The sequence below is a fragment of the Buteo buteo genome, chromosome 7 (assembly GCF_964188355.1).
Source record: "Buteo buteo chromosome 7, bButBut1.hap1.1, whole genome shotgun sequence".
In the NCBI taxonomy this organism is placed as follows: Eukaryota; Metazoa; Chordata; class Aves; order Accipitriformes; family Accipitridae; genus Buteo; species Buteo buteo.
In genome coordinates, this window is record NC_134177.1 from 38,516,846 (window position 1) to 38,541,628 (window position 24,783).

The 24,783-nt window shown below is 39.6% G+C and overlaps 1 protein-coding gene across 1 annotated transcript in view; it reads right to left on the reverse strand.

Moving 5' to 3' along the window:
* Positions 1 to 19,775, reverse strand: part of SPNS3 (SPNS lysolipid transporter 3, sphingosine-1-phosphate (putative)) — a 35,076-nt gene extending 15,301 nt beyond the window's left edge. The window contains exons 1-9 of the mRNA XM_075032475.1: positions 19,532 to 19,775; positions 15,745 to 15,810; positions 15,172 to 15,308; positions 14,493 to 14,644; positions 13,528 to 13,594; positions 12,392 to 12,582; positions 10,360 to 10,512; positions 7,024 to 7,213; positions 1,556 to 1,621 (exon numbers count right to left, since the gene is read on the reverse strand). Coding sequence (XP_074888576.1) covers positions 1,556 to 1,621; positions 7,024 to 7,213; positions 10,360 to 10,512; positions 12,392 to 12,582; positions 13,528 to 13,594; positions 14,493 to 14,644; positions 15,172 to 15,308; positions 15,745 to 15,810; positions 19,532 to 19,739 — 1,230 coding nt within the window. The 5' untranslated portion in view covers positions 19,740 to 19,775. The remainder of the gene's footprint in view (positions 1 to 1,555; positions 1,622 to 7,023; positions 7,214 to 10,359; positions 10,513 to 12,391; positions 12,583 to 13,527; positions 13,595 to 14,492; positions 14,645 to 15,171; positions 15,309 to 15,744; positions 15,811 to 19,531) is intronic.
* Positions 19,776 to 24,783: the final 5,008 nt, after the last annotated feature.

A 24,783-nucleotide genomic window follows, 5' to 3' on the forward strand; every position in this document is an offset into this window, starting at 1 on the left:
TAGGATCTCTTCAGCTACCAGTTTTCCATCATTAGCCAGAAGGTGGGAAACAGTCAGAGATTTCTGTTCTGCTTTGCCCTTACCTTTGTGTCTTCTCTCATTTGTTCTGATGTCTACACAATTTCCCTACTTTGCTTTCTGTCAGTACCAGCTGCATCAGCATTTTGCCTGTGCCACACTTGTCTCAACAATCTCTGTCTCTCAGGTAGCATCCCACTTGAAATGTTTGGGTTACAGTCACACCCGCTGTTCTGCAACACATGGATCCCACAGAAGCAGATTCTCCAAAGTAGAAACTCTGTGTCTCATTTGTGATACAGCACTCTACTCTTTGTAGAAAAGGATAGTGCCAACTCAAATGCTTTGGTTTATGCCCATGGGTAGCAATAAAAGGACTGTCAATCATTTTAATAGCTCTGGCTTTGGTACTTAAATCAGCTTTCTGCAGTCTGATTACTACATATGAACAAGGCCGACCATTTCCTTGCTTATTTGACTAATAAACTACATTCAGCTTGTTCATACTATGGAATTTTAAAAAAAAAAAGTCATATAAACTACTTCATAAGACTGTGATGGTCTGCATAGTTCAGTGATAGTAACAACAATATCTCTCCCATGTTTTACGCAGACACTGATTAGAGACTGTGGAGCTACAGCATAAACCAAAGTTTGCCAAATTTTTCCTTTGAGTAAAAACTCAAGTACATTGAAAAATTACTAATCCTAAAAGCCTTTGCAATGATAAAAAGAACTAGCTCCTCATTGATATCTAGACTAACTGTGCCACAAGATGTGTGCTTTTCACATCACTCCTTTCTAAAGAAAGTTACTGATAACAGAATTCAAATGCAGTAATGCACTGCTATTCTTTGGGCTTGTGGTGTCAGTCCCGGAATCCCCAAGAGTCTCATAAGCATCACTGCTTGCCTAACACTTTGGCAGTGTGGCACCACTTATGAATTTGACTTGCAATTGCTGGAATTTATCTGTACTGTATTCTGGAATAAAGGAACTTGTAATAGTTCACAGAATGATGAACTGTAACGGATTCACTTACTTCAGCGTACAGAATATTGACTTTCTCTTAATTTGGATCATCTTTTCAAGCCTTTGGAGCACAAACAGAAAATCTCTGATTATAGGCAGAAAGTGACCCTCTTTCTGGTGCAGACCATATTCTGGCAGACATCCAACAACACAGAGCTGTACAGAAAATCCAAACTAGTGTGTGTACCAGAAGCACTAGGTAGTTCCACTTGCATGAGTTTCATCCAAATCAGTACATCTCCTTTCTGGGCTTACAATGAACTTGAACTACTGCACCACCATATCTATGTTATTACTGGCACCTTTGCACAGCAGTACATTGTGGCACGTGATTACATCCCTAATGTTAGCAGGGTACCAATAAGGATTTTCTTCATAAGAGCTCATTCTTGTCTTCCTAGAAGGTGGAGGTCCTTGTGGCCACCGAGATGCAGGCTTATGAACAATATTATGTTGAGAAAAGTTGAAAAACTCGAAATAAGGAAATAGTTTCACAAGCACTTACCAACAGTATGTCTGTCACAACAGCCCAGTTTACAGATAAAAACAGTTCTCCAAATGCAATAAAAATCTGCAAAAAGAAGAAAGCAGTGATTATACATACTGCATTGACCTTCTTTTTTGTGAAGATGAAGGCAGGCTTACTGACTATGCTCATCTATGTAAGGGTTGTTGTACATACCCATCTATTTATAAATTAGACATCTCTGTCTATGCTTACAAACACTAACTTTGTCTTAAAAGGGGGAAAGGAACCAGAGAAGGTATGTGGGTTGCTTTGTGTCACAAATCCTCAGCAGAAGAGCCAAAATAGGAAATACATACCACCCTCCCAAATAAACTGTAATGAACTGCTGAACCCAAGAAGAGGAAAGCAGGAACCTCTGAAGAGAAACATTCAGCACAGGTTTAAAAAGTGCTCAAAGATCTCCCTTTGTTCGGGTTTCCACATGAAACCAATAGAACATCTCTATGCCAGTACAAGTACTCTTAAAGGCTCCTTCAGAGATAACTTCCAAAATGAAATGGACTCCAAGAGACAGGCAGCCTCAAAGCCTTAGTGCCCTGTGGGAATTCCCTAATTCATCACAGATGGAGACCCAGCCATCAGGAAAAGGGGTAGGGCCCCCAACAGTTCTTACACCTGTGGTCTTAGAAAAGATTAACCCTTTCAGCGAGCCCTTGACATAGATTTGAGCAGGCTATACAGACTAACCAACACTTGAGGAAAACATTAAAGCTACGCTATTAAGCTGGAGCAGTTCTAGAAGGCAGAATCTATTTAGTGACACAGGCCACAAAGTCAGATGGCACCTAGGAAATAAAATCCATTATAACAACAGGTGCCAGCATCTTGTTCGGTAAGGTCTTGGTCAAGATGTTGCATTTTGTTGATGAAAATGCAGTCCTGAGAAAGGCACAGTGGCAAACTATCAGATGTTTTCAGAGGGGTAGCTTACATTCTCCTAAGAAGAACCAAAACTACTATAAATCTCCCTATGATACTCCTACCTCCTCTGTGTTTCTTGCCTGTACTGTTCATGTGTTTTCTTCTCCAAACGAGTCTGAAGAAAAAGTTCCTTGAAGTACAGAGTTATTTAGTATAGACCTTTATCCAGACATCTTTTCCTTTAAAATGTTTTCTATAGGTTTTCTAATTTGCAGCTGAATCTATTCCTCCATACATAATTGTTTTTCTCTAAGTTTTATAACAAATATAACTCGTTTCACATACACCTTGCCTATATCTTAGCTCTTGGATTTATGCATCCCACTGTCAAAGTCTTTCCACTGATACAACCTTGGCAGACCTTGCCCTTGCAAAAGGCAGAATGCAATCATTCTTCTTCAGTTCCACAACTGTTGCAGTAACAGCCTATAGACTACAGAAACCATGCTACATGCCACTCTTAGGTGGAAGGCAACACACCTTTTACTAGAGAACTTCTGACCAAACACAAAATGAAACATTAACACAGGTAGCAATATAACACAGTTCAGCTTTTTGCCAGGTCACCTGGCAATAAGGACTATCAATATCAAAACTTGCAGCCACCAGCAAATATTAGCCCTTCATTGTCTTATTTCAAGCTAATACTCTGAAATCTCTTGGAAGATCCAAATTCATCGAGGACCTTCCTTTCTTTTTTTCCCTGATTTCATACAAATAAACTTTAAATGTGCTATTGCTTAACTTAGAATTGCAGCCTGTGAAGTGGTCAAAGCAGTACTCAAAGGAATTATAGGCAAATGCAGAAGTGCAGTTGAATCCTGCTATACAGCGATAATGGCATGAACTTCTGTAACTTCTGTCAGTTATGCCATAGCTAGCAAGAGATAGTGCACATTAAAGTGAAACAGGAAGGAGACAAAGAACAAAGAGTTTTATTTAAATCCTGGCTGACACTTCAGATATAACAAGATGCAAATACAACAGTTAGAGCAGAGTGTTCTGGAAGTCGGAACTTCCAAACTGTTCCTACATATCATCAACGGAATAGATGACTACCTGCCCTTATATATCAAACGAGAGATTGCTCTATCTCCCTTACAGGAATCTTGTAATGCTTAGCACTTTTAAAGTGTTGTTTCCAGTTTTTCTTTCTCTTCATGCTTTTTCCAAGTTATTTAGTTTCTATAAGCCCCTAAGAACAAGAGCATGTCATGCCTAGTGCAAGAAAAGGAAGTAAAATTCATCTTTAGGAAACAAGTTATGCTCTCAACCTAGAGTTTGAAGGAATAGAAATTGATGAAAAATTATCCATGATAAGAAAATGTCATACTCAGTGGCTAAGGCCTCATATTCCATAGAGTAATTATTTCACACAGAATTGTGTTAACATTAGAGACATAACTTTGTTAGCTTTTCTTTTATTTCCTAAGGTCTTGTGTGGATTGCAGTTGTAGGATCACCAGAAAAATTTAACCCAGACATTTTTGGAAGGTAATAAATTATTCTATGGATTTTATCAAGGTATTCTGTCTAAAACCAATATCAATTTTATACTTTCTCATGCAGAATAAATGCAATATGGTTGAATAGCTGGCATACTAAGCCATCCAATTGCAGAACAACTGCAATCAATAAAGAGGAGACAGTTGTATGATCTTTTCCCAAAACAGGTGGAGACATCCTGGAAGTGCTGTACTTGGTTAGGGAGAAAGGCTGAGGATGGCAGGAAAACAATAGAGCAACGCTCTATTTAAAGTGTATGCTTCTGTTCCTACCATCTCTCAATATTCTTCACACTGTCTCAAGTTCTCATTTTAAATTAATATAGAAAAGGTTTCCATTAAATTTGTGCAACCATGTTTGTGGCATAGCCATTCTAATCTGCTAAGTGTACCTAGAAAAGAGTGAAACATCATATTTTATTGCTGTCACCTTCTCCAGGATCCCCAGCTTTTTTAACAGACTTAAAGTTGGTCTCCAAAGGATAAAACCAGAACAACACCCCAAATTTTAAGGGGATTTGGCATTGTAGATGACTTTTTACATTCATACCTAAAGCTAATATGAAGACAATTAGATTGTAATCAATGTCAGTGCCAAACACACATTCTGCTTTTAAACAGCCACATGCCTCAACAACAAAATTGGGAAGCAATATGGCTGGACCATATGTGATCAATGATTTCCATCTTTTTGAAAAGAACCACACCAGGCAGGTGTATCAGAGACAAGAGCTGCAGAATGCCTCCTTCAAAGGCAAGTTACAGGTCAAGACTGCATCCTGATACAGCATTATCATCAAAGATAAGTCTGGTTAGATCCAAGTTACCGCAACACCAAATATTGTCCAAGGTTCCCAGTCACAGGGTTCAGTCATGACTTTCCAAAGACCCTGCTGCACTGCAGAGAGCACACATATTTCATCTTGTTTTGGAGACAGGAACAGATTTAGACAGAGCCTCCTCCAAGATAACAAAGCCAGGTCATTTTTCTCTGTCTTTTTAAAGGTAGTCTTTGAAATCAAGAACTGTATGTCCAGAAAGAGAAGTCTCATTACATTTCAGTTCACCTACCCCAACAGAAACCTTGGAAGTCCAGCCATATTTCCAGGTTATCTTGAGAATTCTTGTGCTTTGAAACATTTCTTCCAGCTTTGGCCATAACTGATTAAACCTGTATTGTTCCCTTTCATTATCCACTCAAGACAGTGGAAAGCACCATACAGAAATTACTGTAATTGCACATTGATGCATGTATGCTTTTTTGCTTCAGTAGCTTCCGCACTGTGAAGTGATGGAGACAGGTTTGCTAACGTCAGTGTGCCTGAGTAGACAGTGACTGGAAAGCCAGTTTCCTGCTAGTGTCCTACACAAATGGAAGATTTGTTTCAGTGGGACCTTCAAATTAGATGCACCAGCTGGCACGCCACTCCAATTCTCATACCAGTATGTCTAGTGTCAGATCTTGTTTAGAAAGCAAGGAGAGGGATGGCTGGTGCCAGAGAAGGCAATAGTTAAGCAGCTGTAGTGGTGAAAGTACTAGAAGAATTAGGCGCTTAGATTACGTACAATTTATTACCACTGCACGTTGTTGACATTACATGTTGGAACACCTGAATCAAACACATCAAACAAAAGACAAAATGGCAAAGTCTCTGGCTAAAAGACCAACTGGTCTGCCCATGGGAAGAAACTTAAGGAACACAGTTACCCCAGTTCAGAATTTCCTCCCAGATAACACACTGCTAGAAAACAGAATGCTGTTTGCAAGAAGAGAAAGATTTTAAACAAATTCAGTCCTAATAAAAGGTGTATTTTGGTAATTCAAAACCAATATATTGATTCATTCATCTAACACAGACTGGCAAGTGAAAGTGTTGTTCTCCATCTTTAATGACAAAAAAAGAACTGAAGAACATACTCAGAGCAGGACTATGTGGGAACCTGAGAAGCAGAAAAAGAAAATGGCTAATTCTTTTGGCACTCAGATCTCCACTCTTGAATCTAAAAATAATCTTTGATTTCACATTTTGCTTTGTGTACACACACTCATACATGCAAATCCATTTGTTTTTCCCCTTGGTGTAACGGTGGTTTTCCACAGGAATACACATTCCTGAGAAGTCAAAAGGAAAACCTCTTTGAATAAGTGTTATTCTTAGAAGAAAAAAAACCTGCAAAAGTACCCTTTTGCAGAGAACTGTTGATTACTGTAATTAACTTTACTTGGATCCTCTTACTTATGTTAATCATGGTAATTGTGGCTATGGAGTCACAGGAAAAATCTTGAAGTCTTTCCCTAGCTGTTAGCAGATTATAGTTAAAATAAGGTTTACATTCAGTTCTGTCTCACAGGGAGTTTTTGGAACTATTCATCATTCCTAGTAAGTTTCTGGTTTTCTGTTTACTGAGAACAGAATTTAAGTGATTTATACTTTAGTTTGCGTTGCCAAAAGCTTGACTTTGAAGATCAGCTAGTGATTTGGGGCTTTGAAGGTGATGGCTAAATTATTCTTAGCAAGAACTGTGCATATTATACAGTCACAACCACACCAATCTTTAAGTATTCAGAGAGCAAAAATAAATAAGAATACTAAATTAGTCACATAGTATTAAAAATTAACATAAGATTCAGACTTTCTTTAACTACATTTTTGGATGAGGGACACTCTAGCTTCATGCAGCTAACTACATAGGCTTACTATTCTCTTCTTTAGTGTGGGTGGACTCTATAGGTCCTGAGGTCCAATTTATAATGTTCTGACTGACTGCTCTTTTTACTGGGCCAAGTAACGCACAATGCGAGTCTCATAGGACAGACCGCAGCTGCAGGCAGTATTAGAGCAACATGCACAGTGCTTAGGTGGCAGACCACCTTGTCACCAGTCACTGAAACCTCTTAATGGTCTAGAAGATTGCAGAGAATTCTGCAAAAGCCACCGCTGTCCTCCTCCTCCTCCTTCCCTATCTCCCCAGGATCCCAGAAGACATTTTTCTAATGATAGACAGATTGGCACTTACAAAAGTGGAAAGGATGTTCGTCTGGGCCAACATCAGAGCTATGTAGAGACACAGAGCAGAAACGAACATGCTTGTGGCACAGATCAGAGGATCAGCTTTGTTGTTTATCTTCCTTAATCTTCTTGCAGCTTCTGCCCCAGTAATGACACCCAAGATTCCCGTCCCAATGGTGATGCCTCCAAATATTAGACTGGTGACAAAGCAAAGGATTCAGTTGAGCATAGTAAGACCATACTGTGGAAAAAAATTGGTGTTAGCTTATACCTTTAGTTTCAGAGGAATCTTTAATAGGGAACCTGAATTTTATTCCACTTGATCTAACCCTCCCACTCCTCCTAAATGGATTTAATCCCAAGCCTCAGTTGAAGCTATGCCTCTGCAACTGTGGAGCAAGTATTTTCTCATTTAAAGAGCAGGTGTTATGCACCCAGGCTCAAGAAGGATTCTTCTCAGTATGACCTGGCTTGGACATCCAGTGATTTAGAGGAGATACAGTCATCTAGGTTACCCTGTGAACCAATCTACACAGTCATCCCTAAAACATGGACGGAATAACTCTGCATCACAATCTGCTGTCTTGGAAGAAATCCTATCACATGGAATAATACACATCTAAACTATAACCCTCTAGTTAGCACAGCTGAGATAAGTCACTTCTCTGACTATGTGAAACATGCACCACTTCCCAAAAGAGTTCAAAGAATACTGAATAGCTAACTACAGGGAGGTCCATGTAGTATTTTCTGAACACAGAATTTCAAATGCCACTCAGCTTTGTGTGTCTGCAAATGCAAGTGTGTTCTCCAGGAATGACAAGTTCATGTTTTAAAAGTATGTGTTTGAGTAGCTTAGAAGATTCAGCTTCCAAAGAGACCTCCATATATGCTTTTCTCTCTGTCCCAAATGAGTTCCTAATGACAAAGCAAGTCTCTTGCAATAAGATGAGTGGTGCCACTGATTGTTTAATGCATCATAATTCTCCTGAGGCAAACAGGGACAGGAGCATTGTGTTCTGAGCACAAGTGCTTCTAAATATTTCAGAGTGCTATATGGTGAGTTCTTTACATTTTCCTAAGCTTCCTCTGACTGCAAAGCAAAGTAACCAGCTAGGATATGATCTATTCCTTTAAACTACAGTGCATCTGCTTTTAGATTTCTTTCTGGCTTATTAGGAAGAACTCAATAATTCTATAAGAAAAAAAAGAAGTATTGCTATATAAGATAATAAACTTTAAGCATATTTGTACTCTCCCTGTAAGTTCTTCAGGATTCTGATCCATCACTCACTACAGCTTGATAGTGGCAATATAGATTGTCAATAGGCAGAATAACTATCTTGGAGATTTGTCTGGGAGAGGCAAGTTCCGAGGTGACATTAGTTAGATGACATCGAAGCAATCATGGAATTGTGTTTAGAAGATTCATGTGTTGTAAACTGCAGCTGAAATAAACCTACAGCTGGAAGAAAAGGGAACAGCCAAAACTAAATCCAAGCATAGTTCAACTGACAGCGAGTAGGAAAGTACAGAAGCCTAGTCCTAGGGAAAGGCTGCTATGGGATCTTTTAGGGTCTGAGAATGTTCACTTATCTGTCTGATCTGTTTGAAAGTGTCTGCACAAAGACCTGAATAAAAACTTTATACTTCCTATTTATTTACTTTGAAAGAATTGAGACCTGAGTCAGCGGTGCTGCCATTTGAATTTGTGTTTCCAGGGAATCTAAGCGACACAACCCTGATCCTTAAACAAAGCCTGCAACTGCTGAATAGGCAGAAGGGAAAAACGTCCTTAAAGTATCCCTGGGCAGGTCTGGGAATGTGCAGCTTAGTTCTTCCAGCACCATCAGCTACAGGTCTGACATGGTTGTTTATATTATGTTTTTTACATCCTCCTGGACTAACAGTCTAAAACTGGCCTTATGCTGCTTCTGGCATGAGCTTATGCCAAGGTTATTTTTAAAGCATCCTGTAAGAAGCAGTACATGAGGTTAAACTATCAGGTGCTCCATTTTACTTCCCTGAAGACCATGTCTGCTCTAGCAACACTACTGTGGAATAATAATTCAGGTGGATTAGAAAACAAAACGTAGGCTAACACCTTCAGCTTAATACAGAAGTATTTAAACTGTATCTGTTAGCAGATACAGCTGAACAACTGTTCAGCTTCCCTTCTCTGCCTACCCTGAGCCAGACTCCTGAGTTCACTCTGTTCTTCTGCATTATTCACTATTAAGTAATGTGCCAATGGTGGCATCCATGGAAGGACAATTGCATTTCCCATTGAAGTACTTGTGGATGACTATTCAATCTACCCAGTAACACTACAACTCAGAGACCACTTTTGAGTTGACTTGGTTATTCCATTGCAGAAAAGCAAAAAAACCCAATTACCAGAGGACACACCCAAGATATGATTACGGCTTTTCCCTTTAATTGTCTTTACCTGGAAAGACAATGTAGTAAGCAGTTAGTTCATGGAAATCCACCGTGAAGGCAGAGACTGAAACCAGATTTGGGATTCCTCCAGAAGAAAGGTAGGGACACTTGTATGGAGGCCACTGGAGGGAGTCAGTACATAGAAGTGTCCCAGTGGTCACTGTTATTGAAGGTAGCCATGAAGACTCAAGAGGAATACTGAATACATTTTTCTATTCTGGATAACACACCATAAGGAAAAAAATTCTCTTCCTAGCTGTGGAAAAGTGATGTCCAAAAAGTTGTATTATGATTACTTCAGAGTCCTCTCCTGTTGTAAATTCCCCTTGTCCATCCAACATTTCATACTTACTCATGAATCTTTATTGGTCTGGACAGCCTCTGTAAGTGGAGCTCTGCTGGCAGTTTCTCATAAGACCAAATTATCCTGTTTTGATGTAATGATATGATACTAGATCAAATGCATCAAGCTTGCTTTATGCTGGGAGTCACAATGATCTGGCCAACATGGCAGGAGATTTAAAAACAGACTAACAAGAAGGTAACAGGATCTAAACATAATTAAATGTGTACTTAAGTAGCTTGTGGTGCACAGTCAATTGTCAGCTGAAGTCCCCTTGCTAAAGCTGCTCCTTTCCCTGCAAGTGTTCCTGTTACTGCTTCTTTCCACTTTACTTAAATAGGACTGGCAGCATCATTCCAGTTAACTGAGTGATTATAAACAAACAAACAAATAGGAGTGTCTCAGCATACCTGGAAGCAACTTAGTCTAACATTCACACCCAATTGCCCTCACAAGAAGTGTTTGCAGTCACACCCTACCTTCTGCCTTTAGAAGCAAACTGTGACTTAGCACTGTGCAGTGTTTCCAAGTGTGTTTCCACAGTCGTGCACACCTCACCTGTTAGATGAATTGCATGATTCTTGGAGGCATGGTGATACAATGCCCTGGACAACCTGAGCCCTGTAAAGAAACAGCGGTACCCACATTCCCAGGGCTCCAGTAACAAAGGCCATGGCAGTCAGACCCAGCGAGGACCAGACAAAACTCCAACTGAAAGTTAAAAGAAAGAAATGAGAGATCCTAGAAAGAATGGGGTGTGAGGAAAAAGGGAAAGCCTACCTGCAATATCAAGGATTTCAACAATAACTGTTCATTCAGACATGTTATAATGAAAATGTACTCCCTTGAAGACAGGAATTTTGATGAGGCTTTATCTATGAACTTCAACAGTAAAGTACTAATTAGACCAAAGAGTATGACCTGATTTCATGTTAAATCCCAGTCCTGGTCTCTTACATATTCAATTACCAACTTTTGCTAAAATAATTGCTGTGAAATTTTTGATAGCAGAACTACAACAATAGAGAGTGGGCAAGAATTTAATGGCTTAGAAGCTGAATGAAAGTGTTCTATGTGCAAGTCTAAATGCCTCAGGATGGTTTTACATTGTTTGTGTAACCAGTATAAATGAGAGTAACAGCTGGGTCTTTCAAACTGTTAAGATGCAGTGGCTGAAGCACTCCTTAACTCTACCTGAGTAAGTAAAAATAGACTCTCAGTCTGCACAGACAATTTTCAGACGAAAGGAGAAGCATTTTAAAAAAATGCCCAAATCTTGGTCTCCTTCCTGCCCTATTCTAAGAGAAAATTAACTTTTTACTTGTCTCTTTCTAGTTAATTGTTTAGGAGAAAGGCCCCTTTGAGGTCAATAGGGAGGTATGCAATCTTAAGACTAAATAAAAGTGCTGCAGATGACCAGGTGACCACCAGACTAGAGGATTTGTTAAGATATGAACCTAATTCTTCACCTTCTAAAGATAAAGGGCTCTTGGACTTGATATAAAAGTGGAATCACCTGTTTTTTTGAAAATCTATTTTTACAACATTGCTGGAAGTTGTAAGGAACATCTTTGTAGGAAAGCAACATTGACATTAGTCAGGAAGGTTCATGTTTTATTCACTTCAGACTGTACTGCCTACAAATTGTGATCCAACAAACTGCATCTCTAACGTACTTGCTGTTCTGGACGCAAATAGGATGCAAATCTAATCGTCAACTAGAAAATGCTGGATCCTCTAGAAGAGGAAGACTCCAAAGACAGACAAGATCCCAGGAAAGCAAGGGGGGCTTGTCTTTAACTAAAAGCATTGGATCGGGACCCCGGGGAAGCAGCCTGCGAGCACAGGCCGTGCGGAGCCGGGTCTGGCGCAGCTGCACAGCGGCACCTGCTGTTCTCCAACCGGATCCATCTCTTCCCCCCCAGCCCCCGGCAAGGGCTTTCACGGCCTGCAGGCTAACAGAAGTGAGAAACCTGCTGCAATCAGTATTTTACTGCGTCCTGCAGGTCAGCTGGTGTTGACTCTAATTTTTGTGTGGTTAAAAGGAAGGGGTCATCTGCCAGCCAACAGGTTAGCTGGTCAAAACACAGGTACGATTACTTTATAAACCATATTGGGGTCCTACAGACTCTGACCTCTTGTATCAAAGGCCTAGCAGGCTCGCAAATACCATATAAAGACTGCCTGAGACATGCTGATCCAGCCTTCCTCAGGCACCAAGAATTACAAATAAAGTTACACCTGCAAAATATGCATTTTTACCAATCTAGCTTACCCTACATGTTAAAGCCAGAGGGAAAGGGAAACTTAGTAGAAGGTAGAGTTGGATTTAAATAGGAGCACACTGCCATCATAACTTTGCTTCCTTCCCCCTCCTCAAAATGAGAGGATAGCAGAAGCAAAGAAATTTTTAATCCCTTGTGTAGCATTCCTGTAAAAGAGTGGAAAAAAGATTTTTATTAAAGGTGTTTCAATCATCTTGTATACAGCATGTGATACAAAGAAGCTGAGTGGGACTTGATGGCCATATTTCTAATAACAGAATGGTCATTCTGCAACAGAGGGAACCTTTGTTGCTAAAATCACTTACTTCTTGGCAAGTGATATGACATCTTGACACCAAGTAGTCTTGGCAGTTCTCTGTACACCTGGTTTCTCAGCTGCTACTCGTATTGTGCCAGAGATGCTCAGTGCTCTGTGGGCTGCTGTCCTTCTCTGGATCCTGCGAGGGACCAGTAGAATCAGAAGAACCAGTGCTAGACCTCCCATGCAAGGAGTTATCTGTAGACACAAGGCTGGTTAGATCAAGGATACTTCTTTTCTTATAGTGAAAACTCCACAGCAATTCAAATTCAGTGTTAGAATTACATATCGGAAAATTGCAGATATGTTCAGAAATAGATGTGACTTGCTGTTTGTAGGTCATATTTGTAAAGAAGAAGAGTGACTTTGGTGATTTATGGTGACTTTGGAGGGAAGATGATAGATCCTCCCTCCCCATCATACAGATACATGATTGCTCCCTCTGATTTTGGAAAAAAACATGTGAAGAAAGAAAATTGTACTGTAGTACTCTGACCACAAATGGAAGAATCACTGATGCAGTCATCAGTGTTATCTGAATAACATCAGACTGTTATTCCAGTAAACATTCTTCCCCACTCATCCTGTACTTGCTAGTTAATTTTATAGATAAGTTAGGAGAATCTGACAAAGTACTTCCAAAGCACTAGGTACTCAGCATGGAGAGTCATCATGATGACATGCCCAGAACAGAGGAGGTTTTTTTCTTGAAACCCTCAAATAATACAAGTTGTTCCCAACAGCATTTCAGAAAACAAACTCTCCTTATTGTCCTGAAGAACTATACTGGTGCTACCGGTATAATGATCATTTTACCTTCAGTTTCCTCTGTTTGAGGAGGTCTTGGTGCACTGACAACCATTCCAAGTGTGTCCTCAGGTAAGAGGAACATCAGCACCTGCCCTGGCTGCTGTACAATTTCACCTATACCTGCTTTCATTCTGCAAGATCTAGGCATAAATCTTCCACTTGTCCTGCAGGAAGAGTTCTCTTAAACATCAAGTTCATAACCAGTCAGACAGTAGAAAGTCCTTCCACTGCCCTCCTCTTTTAACACAATGAACGTAAGTAGTCTAAACTCCACTGATAATTCTGATTTTACAGTGAATGGTTCAGCCCCGTGCGTGAAAGTGAATAACTCACCCTGAATGCCCAGTGCCAGTCACCTGTGATATCTGCCATGCCGGCTGCTAGGACATAACCAAGACCACTGTAAGCAACAGAAAGGAATAATCAGTAGGCACCAATGAATTTTTGCTGGCTGAAATGACATGTCTTGCCAGCTAAGGAGAGCACAGAGAACTATTCTGTCATCGTTTTCAAAATGGATAAACAGAAACAATCCTTATGGTCTATGGTAGTCTACTTGGCAGCCAGTATTAAAAAGAGATTCTAACCTCCTCAGAGCGAACTTGAGATGGTGGCAATAATGTCCCAGATTCCCCTTGGAATACATATTCTGTAGAATGACACTGCAAACACGGATCAGACAGCCCATAAAGCAGTTTATTATTCACTCTTTTCTGTGCTAGCCACATGAATTAAGCCCTGCAGGAATTCCTTTAGTTGTAATCTGCCTTCTGGGCTCAGCCTTGATTGCCTGCTCTAATAAAGAGTATGCCTCTGAACCACTTAAAAAGCCCTTCTCCACTTCTTCTTCAGATACAATGTCAATTAACTAAAAGAGGAGAGGGAAGTGCCAATTCTTCCTTGGGAGACATTTAATGGAGGGTTCTTGAAAAATTTGTCAAGTAAACAAATATCTGAAAGCTTTTGTCTTCCAAAACCCAGAAATAAATTACCTACCCCATGCACATATTTCTTTTATAATTGTTTCAGTATTTTATTCAAAGCCTACCAGTTCTCAGAGTTTAGATTCTCCCTAAAAAATACTGGGGGGGGGGGAAGCAAATTTTTCTTGAAGGTAAATACAGAAGTAAGCCTAACCAGCTCTATTTAAACATTCTAAGCAAGTGACAAATCCTTTTGCAAGAGCCAATGCAGGTACACATCAAAATATGTCTAATCAAGGCTCAGGGTATGTTGAATTGCAGGCACGGTCAGACAGAATTTCAAAAGGCATGTCAGTTACTAGCAGGAAAACCAACCTTCCCACTGGAATGAAAATATAGAAGATAGATAACATTGTGGTCCTTCTTCCTTCTTCAAACAAGTCTGCAATGATGGTAGGTGCTATTGTGGAATAACTGGCCGTGCCAATGCCAACTAGTCCTCGTGAAAGAAAGAATATCCAGTAATACTGCAGGCAAAAGACATATTATAGTCCAAAAAAGCCCATGCAAGAAAGAAAGCTTACTATTAAAGGGGGGCATTTTAGCGGATCAAATGTATCAGAGGAAATAAGAATTCAACTGCCTTTTGCATATGTCTGTATTCCCTCCACTCGCACCTGCTTCCCTCCCACCCCACTTCTGTGCTTTCTACTTTCTGCACAATAGTGACTTAGAGTGACACCCAGAGGGAATTACAGGATAGGGTCGATAGACCAGAAGCTTGCTGAACAAGCTGCTACACTGTAAGGTCATAATCAACAAAAATTCAGGACAAAAATAAGATCCCATCAATTGCAACAGTAATGTGTGGGTTCTCCATTGCCTAGGCTGGACTCCACCATCCCATAAAGCATTCCTGCACAAAGTCCATTTAGTCCAGGCCTGGGGAGTGAGTGCTGACAGCTTTCCCAAATGTGATCAGAGAAGGACTCCATCAACTCCTGCAAGACATATGCAGATTATTTTCATAGTACCTTCTAAAAAAGCAACATACCAATTCACTGATGAATGAACTACCTAATGTTACACCAGACCAGAAGAAAATACCAGCTCCAAGGATGATTTTCCTATTGTACCGGTCCCCGAGGTATCCAAAGATGGGGGCAGCCAGCATGTAACACAAGATGAAGACTGGAAATCCAAGAAGGCAAAGGCAATATTGGTCAAATTATTTTTAACATATGTACTCCTCACCCCTCAGACAAACTCAGGTTATATTTTAAGGCAGGCTGTTTGCAGAACTGGTAGGTAGACTGATATTTAGAAAAAGATAAATGCAGATTAAAAAAAAAACTATATGAAAACACAACATGTGAATTGCTCAAGTTCTGTATTTCTGGAGAAATTCCTTCATCTTTTGTAATTCACATGCTGTAGGATTTTTGAAGGACTCAACTGCAGTCTTCCCTGGACTTCCCTTTCAGTTTTGCATCATAGTTAGCCTGCCCACAAGTGGAACTGAGCAATACCACACACTAGAAGAAATAAGTAACTAGACTGTGTTTTAGGAACAGATCACATAGATGCAAGGCAAAGTAAATGATCTGCACTTAAGAGATTTTATTACCTGTTTGCAGTAGACCTGTATCCCCATCGCTAAGCTCAAAGGATTTCTGTAAATCTAACAGGATCCCTGCAAAAGAGTCGAAACACTGAATGACAGCAGAGTACCCTGCTCATTTCTTGTAATTCTGTTCATTTGGCAACTCAAAGATTTGTTTCAAGAACAGAGCTTGCAAGAACTGCAGCCCATTTATCTCACTAGTTTCCATGTAAACCATTACTCTACCACAAGCACAGATACAGAGAGAATTAAAAATTCTTATCTCTATAGATAAAATTCATGATCTTCCACTAGATAGGTCTTATAAGAGTCAGTTTACCCACTATTTCAATCTCAACTGTTCTGTTTCTTTCACACCATTAGTACATAAGCACATAAAAAGTTGACGGTTCAAAGTTTAATGGACACAATGTGGAACAAAACAGTGGCAAAATTTTGCAGTGAGGAGATTGCTATCTTCATACGGCTAATCCTAAAATTTTCTTAATGACCTTAAAATGTTAAGATGAATTGAAATTCCTTCTGTTAAGAATAACTGTCAATATTTTCAGTATATACAGTATTCAAACTAGTGCATGTTGGATTTTTCAGGATGCAAATGGCTATGGTCTTCATTAGCCAATGGTAGCTAAATCAGCCCATAGCCAGGGAAATACTACTATAGTTCAGAACACGGTTCCGATTGTGTAATTCTGTTCATATTTCCATGACTATTTTGCAGAGATCAGATGAGATATAGATAACGCATATTTAGAAATTAACATTTTTAGTGGTGACAATGACAGACAAACTTCACCAAAAAGTGATCATTATTTGTGATTTCTAACCATTCAACAGCTGTGGAAAAAGGTTAGAAGAGTTGTCAAAAAGTGTGGAAGAAAGTCACAAAAGCAACAAACTGAGGGAAGTTCCACGGATCTGATACCTCATGGATGCATGAATGTTGTTGAGACAAAAAGGTCATTTTCATCTCTACATCATGCCAAGGCTGCAGATCTACCATCTCACCTATCTTGCATTTCTGCATTATATTCCTGAAAAAAAAATTAAAAATAGCAGAAGATACTGCTTTGACTAAACATACCTTTACTCTGATATTGAAAGATATAAATTAAAAAAGAAATTTCTTTTTCGTGCAGCTTTAGTTTTGCCAAAATAGTCAAAATCAAAACATTATTAAGAGGATGAAGCCACCACTTAAGAAAACAAGTCCTGTGTAAATTGTTTGCTATGTTCACAGAAGCTGATCTGCAGTAGAATGGAGCTCAGGGTGAAGTTAGCAAGAGATACCTATTCCACTCCTATAGTGTATTTTACATGTTATGCCATATACTATGCTGCTGCAGCAACTTAAAAGCATTCTTGAGCCAGCTAGTTTAAAGCTAAATCCACGCTCTCCCACAGTCCCAGTGGCTGTAGCATAATCAGTCTCCTCACTGTTTACTGATGTGACTTGGAAATCAGTGTAGATCAAGGTCTAGTCTACCAGCAGCACCAGTTTTATAGCTGTTTCTCAAGGACTCTTGAACATATTTTGCATTTAGAGTTTTCCTAATGGTCTCAGAAGTTTTAGTCAGTGACTTCATTCAAACATTTTGCATCATTAAAACAGGACAATCAATTGTATCTATTCTTTCTGGTAGCCAATTATCAACACACAGAAATACCGTATTACAGGAACTTCAGTTTTGGGCTAATAGAGTATTTAGAACAAATCACAGCTAACACAAGACTTGAACTGAACCACAACTTCATCTCAAACTATCTTTCACACCGAGCAGCATTAAAATGTTATCCCCTCCACATAACCGAAATAACTGGCCTGACCAGTTACTGGCAAATTACAAAGCATTGATCTGAACAGCTTGGAACAGGGTAACAGATCAGAGGGGGGAAAAGTCTGCATGATCACCATTTTTGAAAAACTAAAGACTCAATTGCAGCAGGCAATTAAGTTGAAGAGGTTGTTTTCTGTGTGAAGATTGATGCAAACTCTGTCAAAGCCTGTGAGCAAAACTGCCCGGAAACCACAGCTTTGTAACTGCCACCAGCTTACTTTTAAACAAATACTTAAGCCTCCCCTTCTTAGCTTTCCTGTTGACTTATATTTAACAATATGTTCATACATATGGACAGCCAAACTCAAAAGTACTGATGCAAGAATTCTGCAATACAGCTGAATTCTAGCAGATTAACAGTATATTGCTGTGGTATAAACTGCAATTTACACATTTCACCCATGGCCCAAGAGGTCATAGAGCTAACTAAAAAGTGTTTTAGTCATATATTGTAATTAAAGTAGATGCTTGGTATTTCAAAGACCTGGACACTATCCCCACCTCTGCTCTTGAATTCTTACATGTCCCTGAAGGTACCTCACTCACAAGAAACTGAGCATGTTAACAAGTAGGCAAGCTTTACTTCACAGGCCTTCTTGAAAATTTTAAGCTCTTAGCATGTACAGGAGCCAAAGAATAATTCAAAGCCTGGAATGAGTCAAATGACTGCTTGCCCTTCCAAGTGCATACCCTCCAAGCATCCCAGTTCTTGCTCAAAGATATTTTCACCCTGTCCTGTCCCCTGCCCTTCTCCAGGGAAAGTTACTTGACAATAGAACTCATATATTGAAGTTTTTCACTAACAGTCTTGCAGTATCATTCAGCATGCACTCCTACTTGTTTCCTTCCCTCTTATATGTGTGGTTAAGAAGTATTCAAAAGAAAAAAGCTTAAACTCCTAAACCTACTAGCCTCTCAATTTTTAAAGATACTGACCAAACGTCTTAAATTTCTGAATGGTCTAAGTAGTAAAAATAATTAGTTAGTGTACTGTCACTAGATACTAATTCAAAATTTAACAATCTATCCTTTGGTTTTTTTCAAGGTTTTAAAACATTTATGATATCCAGGCCACTCAGAACTAAAATATAGCAAGCTCACAACAAGTGTTTCCTCCTAATTTATAAATCAGATCCCTGGAAGCATGGTAGATGCTTAGGAGTGATGCTAAACAGAAGAATTTACACAGACCACAGTTTACATGGGAGGAAAAAATATACATTTCCCACCAGTTTACTAGAAGCAATGCTTTGCTCTTCATGGCTAGGTAAAGAAAAAAATTTAAATATCACATTTTGGAAGAAAGCTATCATTTATTAGAAAACAAGCATAAATTTGGTAGGTGATGGTTAAGGAAGTGGGTCTCTGTTCTCTTTACACAATCATGCTACACTCTTCATTGCAGAAATCACACAATTTCCAGCAGATCATGAGGAAGTTAAGCCTCCCCTAAACAAACTTGCACAAAGATAACATAATTTTTATACTTTTAATGGGGAGGATGGCATCACCATTCTTCAAATAAAGGAATGTCATATCTAATCTACTAGATCCAAAGAAGGCCTTGTAAGCTGCTGTATACAATAAAGGGAAGCTTCTTAGTCAAATCTCTGTAGAATCCAGACACAAAAATAGACTAGTTGCTCTGTATGTTAAAGTCTGTTTATAAGAGCCTTAGATTTAAAAATACGAATCTTAAGCATTTAACAGATGTGACTTTTATAAACAGTCTACTAAACATTAATAACTAATACATCATTTATTAGTATTTCAAGATTTATAATTGGAAGTTTCATTAAGAGTATGGCCAACAGGCTAAAGCAGATAAGTGAGAAAAATTAAAAAGACATAAAGGATATCCTTACTTTAGAAAACATTTGTAACTACAGAGTAAGTAGAGCTGTTGAGAACTTAAATATCTTTTTCCTTAGAAGAAGAAAATAGGCTCTCACCTGGTACAATGAACCAATCCATGAAATTTATTAAGTTCGCATAGCACAGCACAGCAGCTATCAGGTAATCTCTCTTTGCTGGATCATTCCTTGACACAGACACAAATGGACCTTGTCTCACATGTGTTGCAGTAGCTCCATAATTCTGCTCCTCAGGAGGCGGCTGGGGCTGCAAGTCTGTATTTTCATGCGCACTGGGGTTTTGCATGTTTCCCAGTGCAGAAAGTCCCCATATATTAGAAAGTGTTTCCTTAGCACACCAAGCTACAAGTCAATTTTGTGTTCAGGCTATGAGGAACTTCAATCACTACAGTCATTTCCGGCATTGAAGGCCAGCCACTAAAAACTGAAATTAAAGTTCCTTGCAGTAGGAAGAACTTTACAAAGAAAGAAGCTGCAGTCCTGTGTTTTTGCAAAAGCAAAAGCATAGAAGTGCTATACCTTGAAGACAAGGAAAAGTAATGTAAACAAAAGCAAAATAATCCATTGTGCATCCAAGAAATAAAAGTGCACAACTCGGCAATGATCTCACAGAAATTGCATATGCAAAATTAATAATAATCTTCACTAAGGTCTCAGTGAATTGCCAGAGCTAAAAATAGCCTTTCTAGAGAAGAGAGGGAAAGAAAAAAAGAGAAGCTAGTTTGCTAGACCAGGTACCTATCTTTGACTTGAACTCTCCTTTACCACCAGCTGCTTGTGCAACTCTGGACAAGTCATTTGTTTTCTCTGCACCTCAGATCTTTATTCCTGACACACACACACACACCTCTGGCCTTTAAAATAGAGCTACCTAGCCTTGCCCCTGCCACCTGAGCGGTCAGTTCTCCCTGTTGCCACCCATCTGCTTTGCACTGGCCAGATCTACCTCCAGAACAAAATCCTTTCCAATAAGGTCCTGAGTTTTTTGCTCAAATCAACAATTTAAGCAGAATTCTCATACTCCAGACTACTTGCTGGTCTTGGGTGTTTTTAGGGGAGGAATACCAAGCAAACAAAGAAACAAACAAAAAAACAACCCAGAACACTACAGTAAGCAGAGAAAGGGAGATGGAAACAAAACCACTCTTCTTCACCCCTGCTGGAACGGTGTACATTCCACAGTTCTGAACTGTGCAACAGAATTTCTTCCCCTTTCTCCCCCAAAAGGGGTTCCGAAAGGGGAAGAAAGGAGGACACAGGAAGGCATTGCTGTTCTTTCAGGGTGTGTAGATACCTTTCTTCCCTGTCTTCTGGCCACTCAGATTTGAAAAAGTATTCTTACTTAATTCTTCCAGCATCAGTTTTCCTATTATATTAATTATTTTTTATACACATAACTAGTCACACGTCTTTTGAACCATTTTGTGGATTACCAACTTCAGAAGGTAATCTATTTTTTGCACCCTGTTAAGAAAACTTAAAGTGAAAATTAACAGTAAATTGTAAGAGTTTAAGAGTGAGGCAGCTAACTGGAATGAGTACTGATTACAGTTTATGACTCATGCATGAAGACAAGAGTCTATGGTTGGTTTTTTTAAGAACTGTGTTTCACACTTCAGACTAAACTAAAAAACAAAATAGCACCTACTGTTCTTGGCCATTTTGTAAAATCTGGACTCCTTTATTTTTGCATGGTCAATGCTGTTGTATTTCATTCTACCTTCATTTCATGAAGATCTAGTTCTTCATGAACAAGAAGGCATGTTTAATTCAATCATGGATAAGTCTATATTAATTTTATTTCAAGAGGGGTCTTCTTTCTGTAACATCTTAGATGTCAACTTTCTAAGGGAGAATTTAAATATAGATTATGAACATCTGTCCCCACTCCTGCTCAAGGGAGCTCCACATAAATCAGCCTGTGTCTGAAAACATTTCAGGAAGCTTACTATCAGGAAGCAATTTTTCCTCTCTAATTCAATATTATCACTACTATCTTTTCCTCTGCTATAGATTATAGAACCTTCACTGAGTAAATGTCACATTGTCTATGCATCCCACTGCTTTATTAAACCAATGAAGTAAGAGTTGACTATACTTTGGAGCAATAAAGAATCAGCACAATTTTGTAAAGATTAAAAACTTGGTCTACATCCACAACCGTGGATCAAAAAATCGGCAAAAAATATTTAAAATTACTTTGCAGAATTACAGTTGGCTTTAAAGGCAGGCAAGGCGAAGGTCCCCTCTGCTTTCCTTCAGCCCAGAAGCAAGGGTGAACGGGCTCCCCTGCGGCAGCCGCTGCAGCGCCGCGCTGCGCCGCTGGGTGGCGCTCAAACACCGGCACCGGGCAGAGCCGGGCGGGACGGACACACAACGCTCCCTATGGCAAACTATTTATTTACCTAAAAAAACCAAACAAACAAAAAAAAAAGAAAACACAACAGCAGCAGGCAGTAGCAGAGTCTAAACAGGGTGTTGGAGACTCAAAATGATGAATCTTAGCTGCTTGCGGCAGAGCGGTTCATTAGCAATAGAAAGTGAAACAGTCCAACTTGTGCTATTTTTCTTTTTTTTTTCCATCTTTGTTCTCTTCAGAAGCCAGGCAGTAGTGGATCTGGCCTCGGTATCCTTTAGTAGGAATATTTTCCATATGTGATGCCCAGCCACATCTCAAACCTTGTAAGGAAGGCCCCACAGGGCAGCTTGTCAGGATTTAACTCTCACTCTGGATGGCTTAAATGTCTCTTGATCCACATGTCCTTTGAGTTTCTGGGGTACATCCTATGTTGCTCTCAAGTCCTGACATCTACTGCTACACTTGATGTTTATAGACAGTTAAAAGCAGATTTTTTAATACTGTTATGGCAAGAACTCAGTTCTGCTTTCCTAAAATGGAATTTCCAAATTCCACATTTTCCAAAGATAGAGTCAGTTTAAACAGAAAATATTCCTCACAAACATGGAACCACCAACTCTAAACTCTTCTTAAACTCTTGATTCCCCTTTTGCCCTTCATTAAAGCTTCCAGACATCACTTCTACTTCATGCTTTTTGATGCTATACTAGCTGGCTGTTTTTCTGTCTGCAGCACCAAACTTGTGAGCCAGGTTGTCAAGTGGGACCTCAATGCAGAATATACCGCAACTCTGCCACCATTACTGGTACCAGACATCACCCGTCCTTTGCATCGCTCCCCCCCCCCCCGCTTACCTCAGTGTCACAAGCCATATCCTTCCATCCACTCCATTTTTCACTGCTGGGTACAAGCCTGCAGTCACTTCTAAAAGGCCCTCTGTGACTTAGCCTTACTCTGTCAGCTTTTATAGACATCATTCTGTGATAGCTATACTGCCTTTAACTGCTTATTTGTCCTTTCCTCTGATGACGATTTTCATGTTCATGCAGACAAAGGCATGCCAAAAAAGTCCTGCAAAACTTTGTGACGATCCACTTTTGCTGTGTGGGCTACAGAATGCCACTATACAATACAAGTCAACTTTTGTTAGGCAAGATTACAGCTCATTTCTTTATAGCCAAATATTCTTTTTTCCTTATTTGTTCATTTCTGCCAGTCAGGATATGGACTGACTGCCTTGGAACAAAGTGCAGTGTTTGCCTACATAGCTTACAGTATGGGTGCCAGGTGCCAATGCAATAGAAAATGTAACTTTTTATCCCTATCATACTCCCTTCACCAGCTCTGTTCTCTTGATGGTTCATTTAAGCATGATATCTCATAGCTGTGTCATGCAAGAAGTCACCAGCAGTTAAATCCTTCTATGGTAGCAGCAAGTCAGAACCTGTTTATTCTAGGCATTTGGCACAAGTCCACGCACACAGCAACATATTTTCTTACACCATTCTGAATCTGGCTGTGGTACCAAAAGTTGTTTTGACGGCTGAACCTGACAAATGCAACTGAGACTCCCCAGATGAACACGCACATTTGGTGATAGCTTGAACTGGTTGGCTGATACTCAGCAGGCCAAGCTATGGGAGTTTTATGCGCTTAGGAAGCTGGCTTGTTTCAACTAGAGCATTCAGATAAGTTCTCCTTGACTACTACTCATCTAGAGCGTCCTGCCTGACTAGGCACCCACTCAGTATCTGGGCAGCAATCCTGTCGGGTCTTCACTCTGTGCCACGTGCTCCCGCTGAGAGACTGAGGAACTACCCTTTCTTGGCCACAACCCTACCCTCTGCTGCCATTCTTACAAGCAAGAAACAAGCCAGTGGCGTGGGTGGAAGGCAGCTAATGAAGAAATGCCTTGTGCGCTCAACAGCAGGACTATGCTAACCGACTAAGACTCACGGAAGCAGGATGTGTAACAGCTGCTGGTGTATTCCTGTCAGTTTAACTAAACCCAGGTGAGACGCTGCCAACAAACGTGCCATGCCTGCAGTCCAGACAGGACTGTTTACAGACAACTGATGTGAGAGCTTCCAGTTTTCCCTGAAAGGATTTCCAAGTATTTACTACAAAATGCCTTTGAATGTATTTATTTATCCAAATATCTTTTAATGGCAGATGCTGCTGCATCCATGAGCAGCTTTGGAGATTTTGCCAGCACGTTCCCAGAAAGTTACATCAGAAGGGGCATTAACAGTGAAGCAAGATGTGAGAAAGATATAAATTGAAAAATACTTTATTATCCTGATTAACTCCAAACCATTTCTATACATGTAAAAAAAGAAGCTTATTAACCCACTGAATAGCAAACAGAAACAAAGTCTATGAAATAACTGAATATGGAAATAATTTTCATTGTTGACTAGATCTACCAATACTGATTTTAGGAAGAAAGAAAGAAGCTGCTTTTGGTATCTTACCTCTCTTGTGCATCACCCAAAGAACATAAAGTAGCCAAAAGAAAATACATGCTTGTGTGTATTTGCCAGCATATATGGGAATGGTCTGCATTTTGAGGTGTATGTATTTTAAACCTATTGTGATGGAAGCAAATTCATAAATCATGAGATTCTGCAAATAGTTGAAATATGGATTGCTTCAAGACCTAGTAATTTTAGTGTCTGACAACCAGAAACCCCAAATTTAACATAATTCTGGTAGACAGCTTAATAAATGCATGTCTGGACCCACATGAAATGTTCCAAAGACAATGATAATGACTACAGAAGAGCTGCAGAATGACAGAGATTTAGGTAAGAGGCTGTGGTTTTTTAAGGTTTGTCACTGTGGTCTCTATTTGAACCAAGGCTGCACAATAAATCACTTAAGGTTTTGAACCCAGTCTGCAATGATAAAATGTAAAGACAAACTTGGACTTAGACATTTGTATCTGGGTTGCATGTCTGGAGGGATGGCA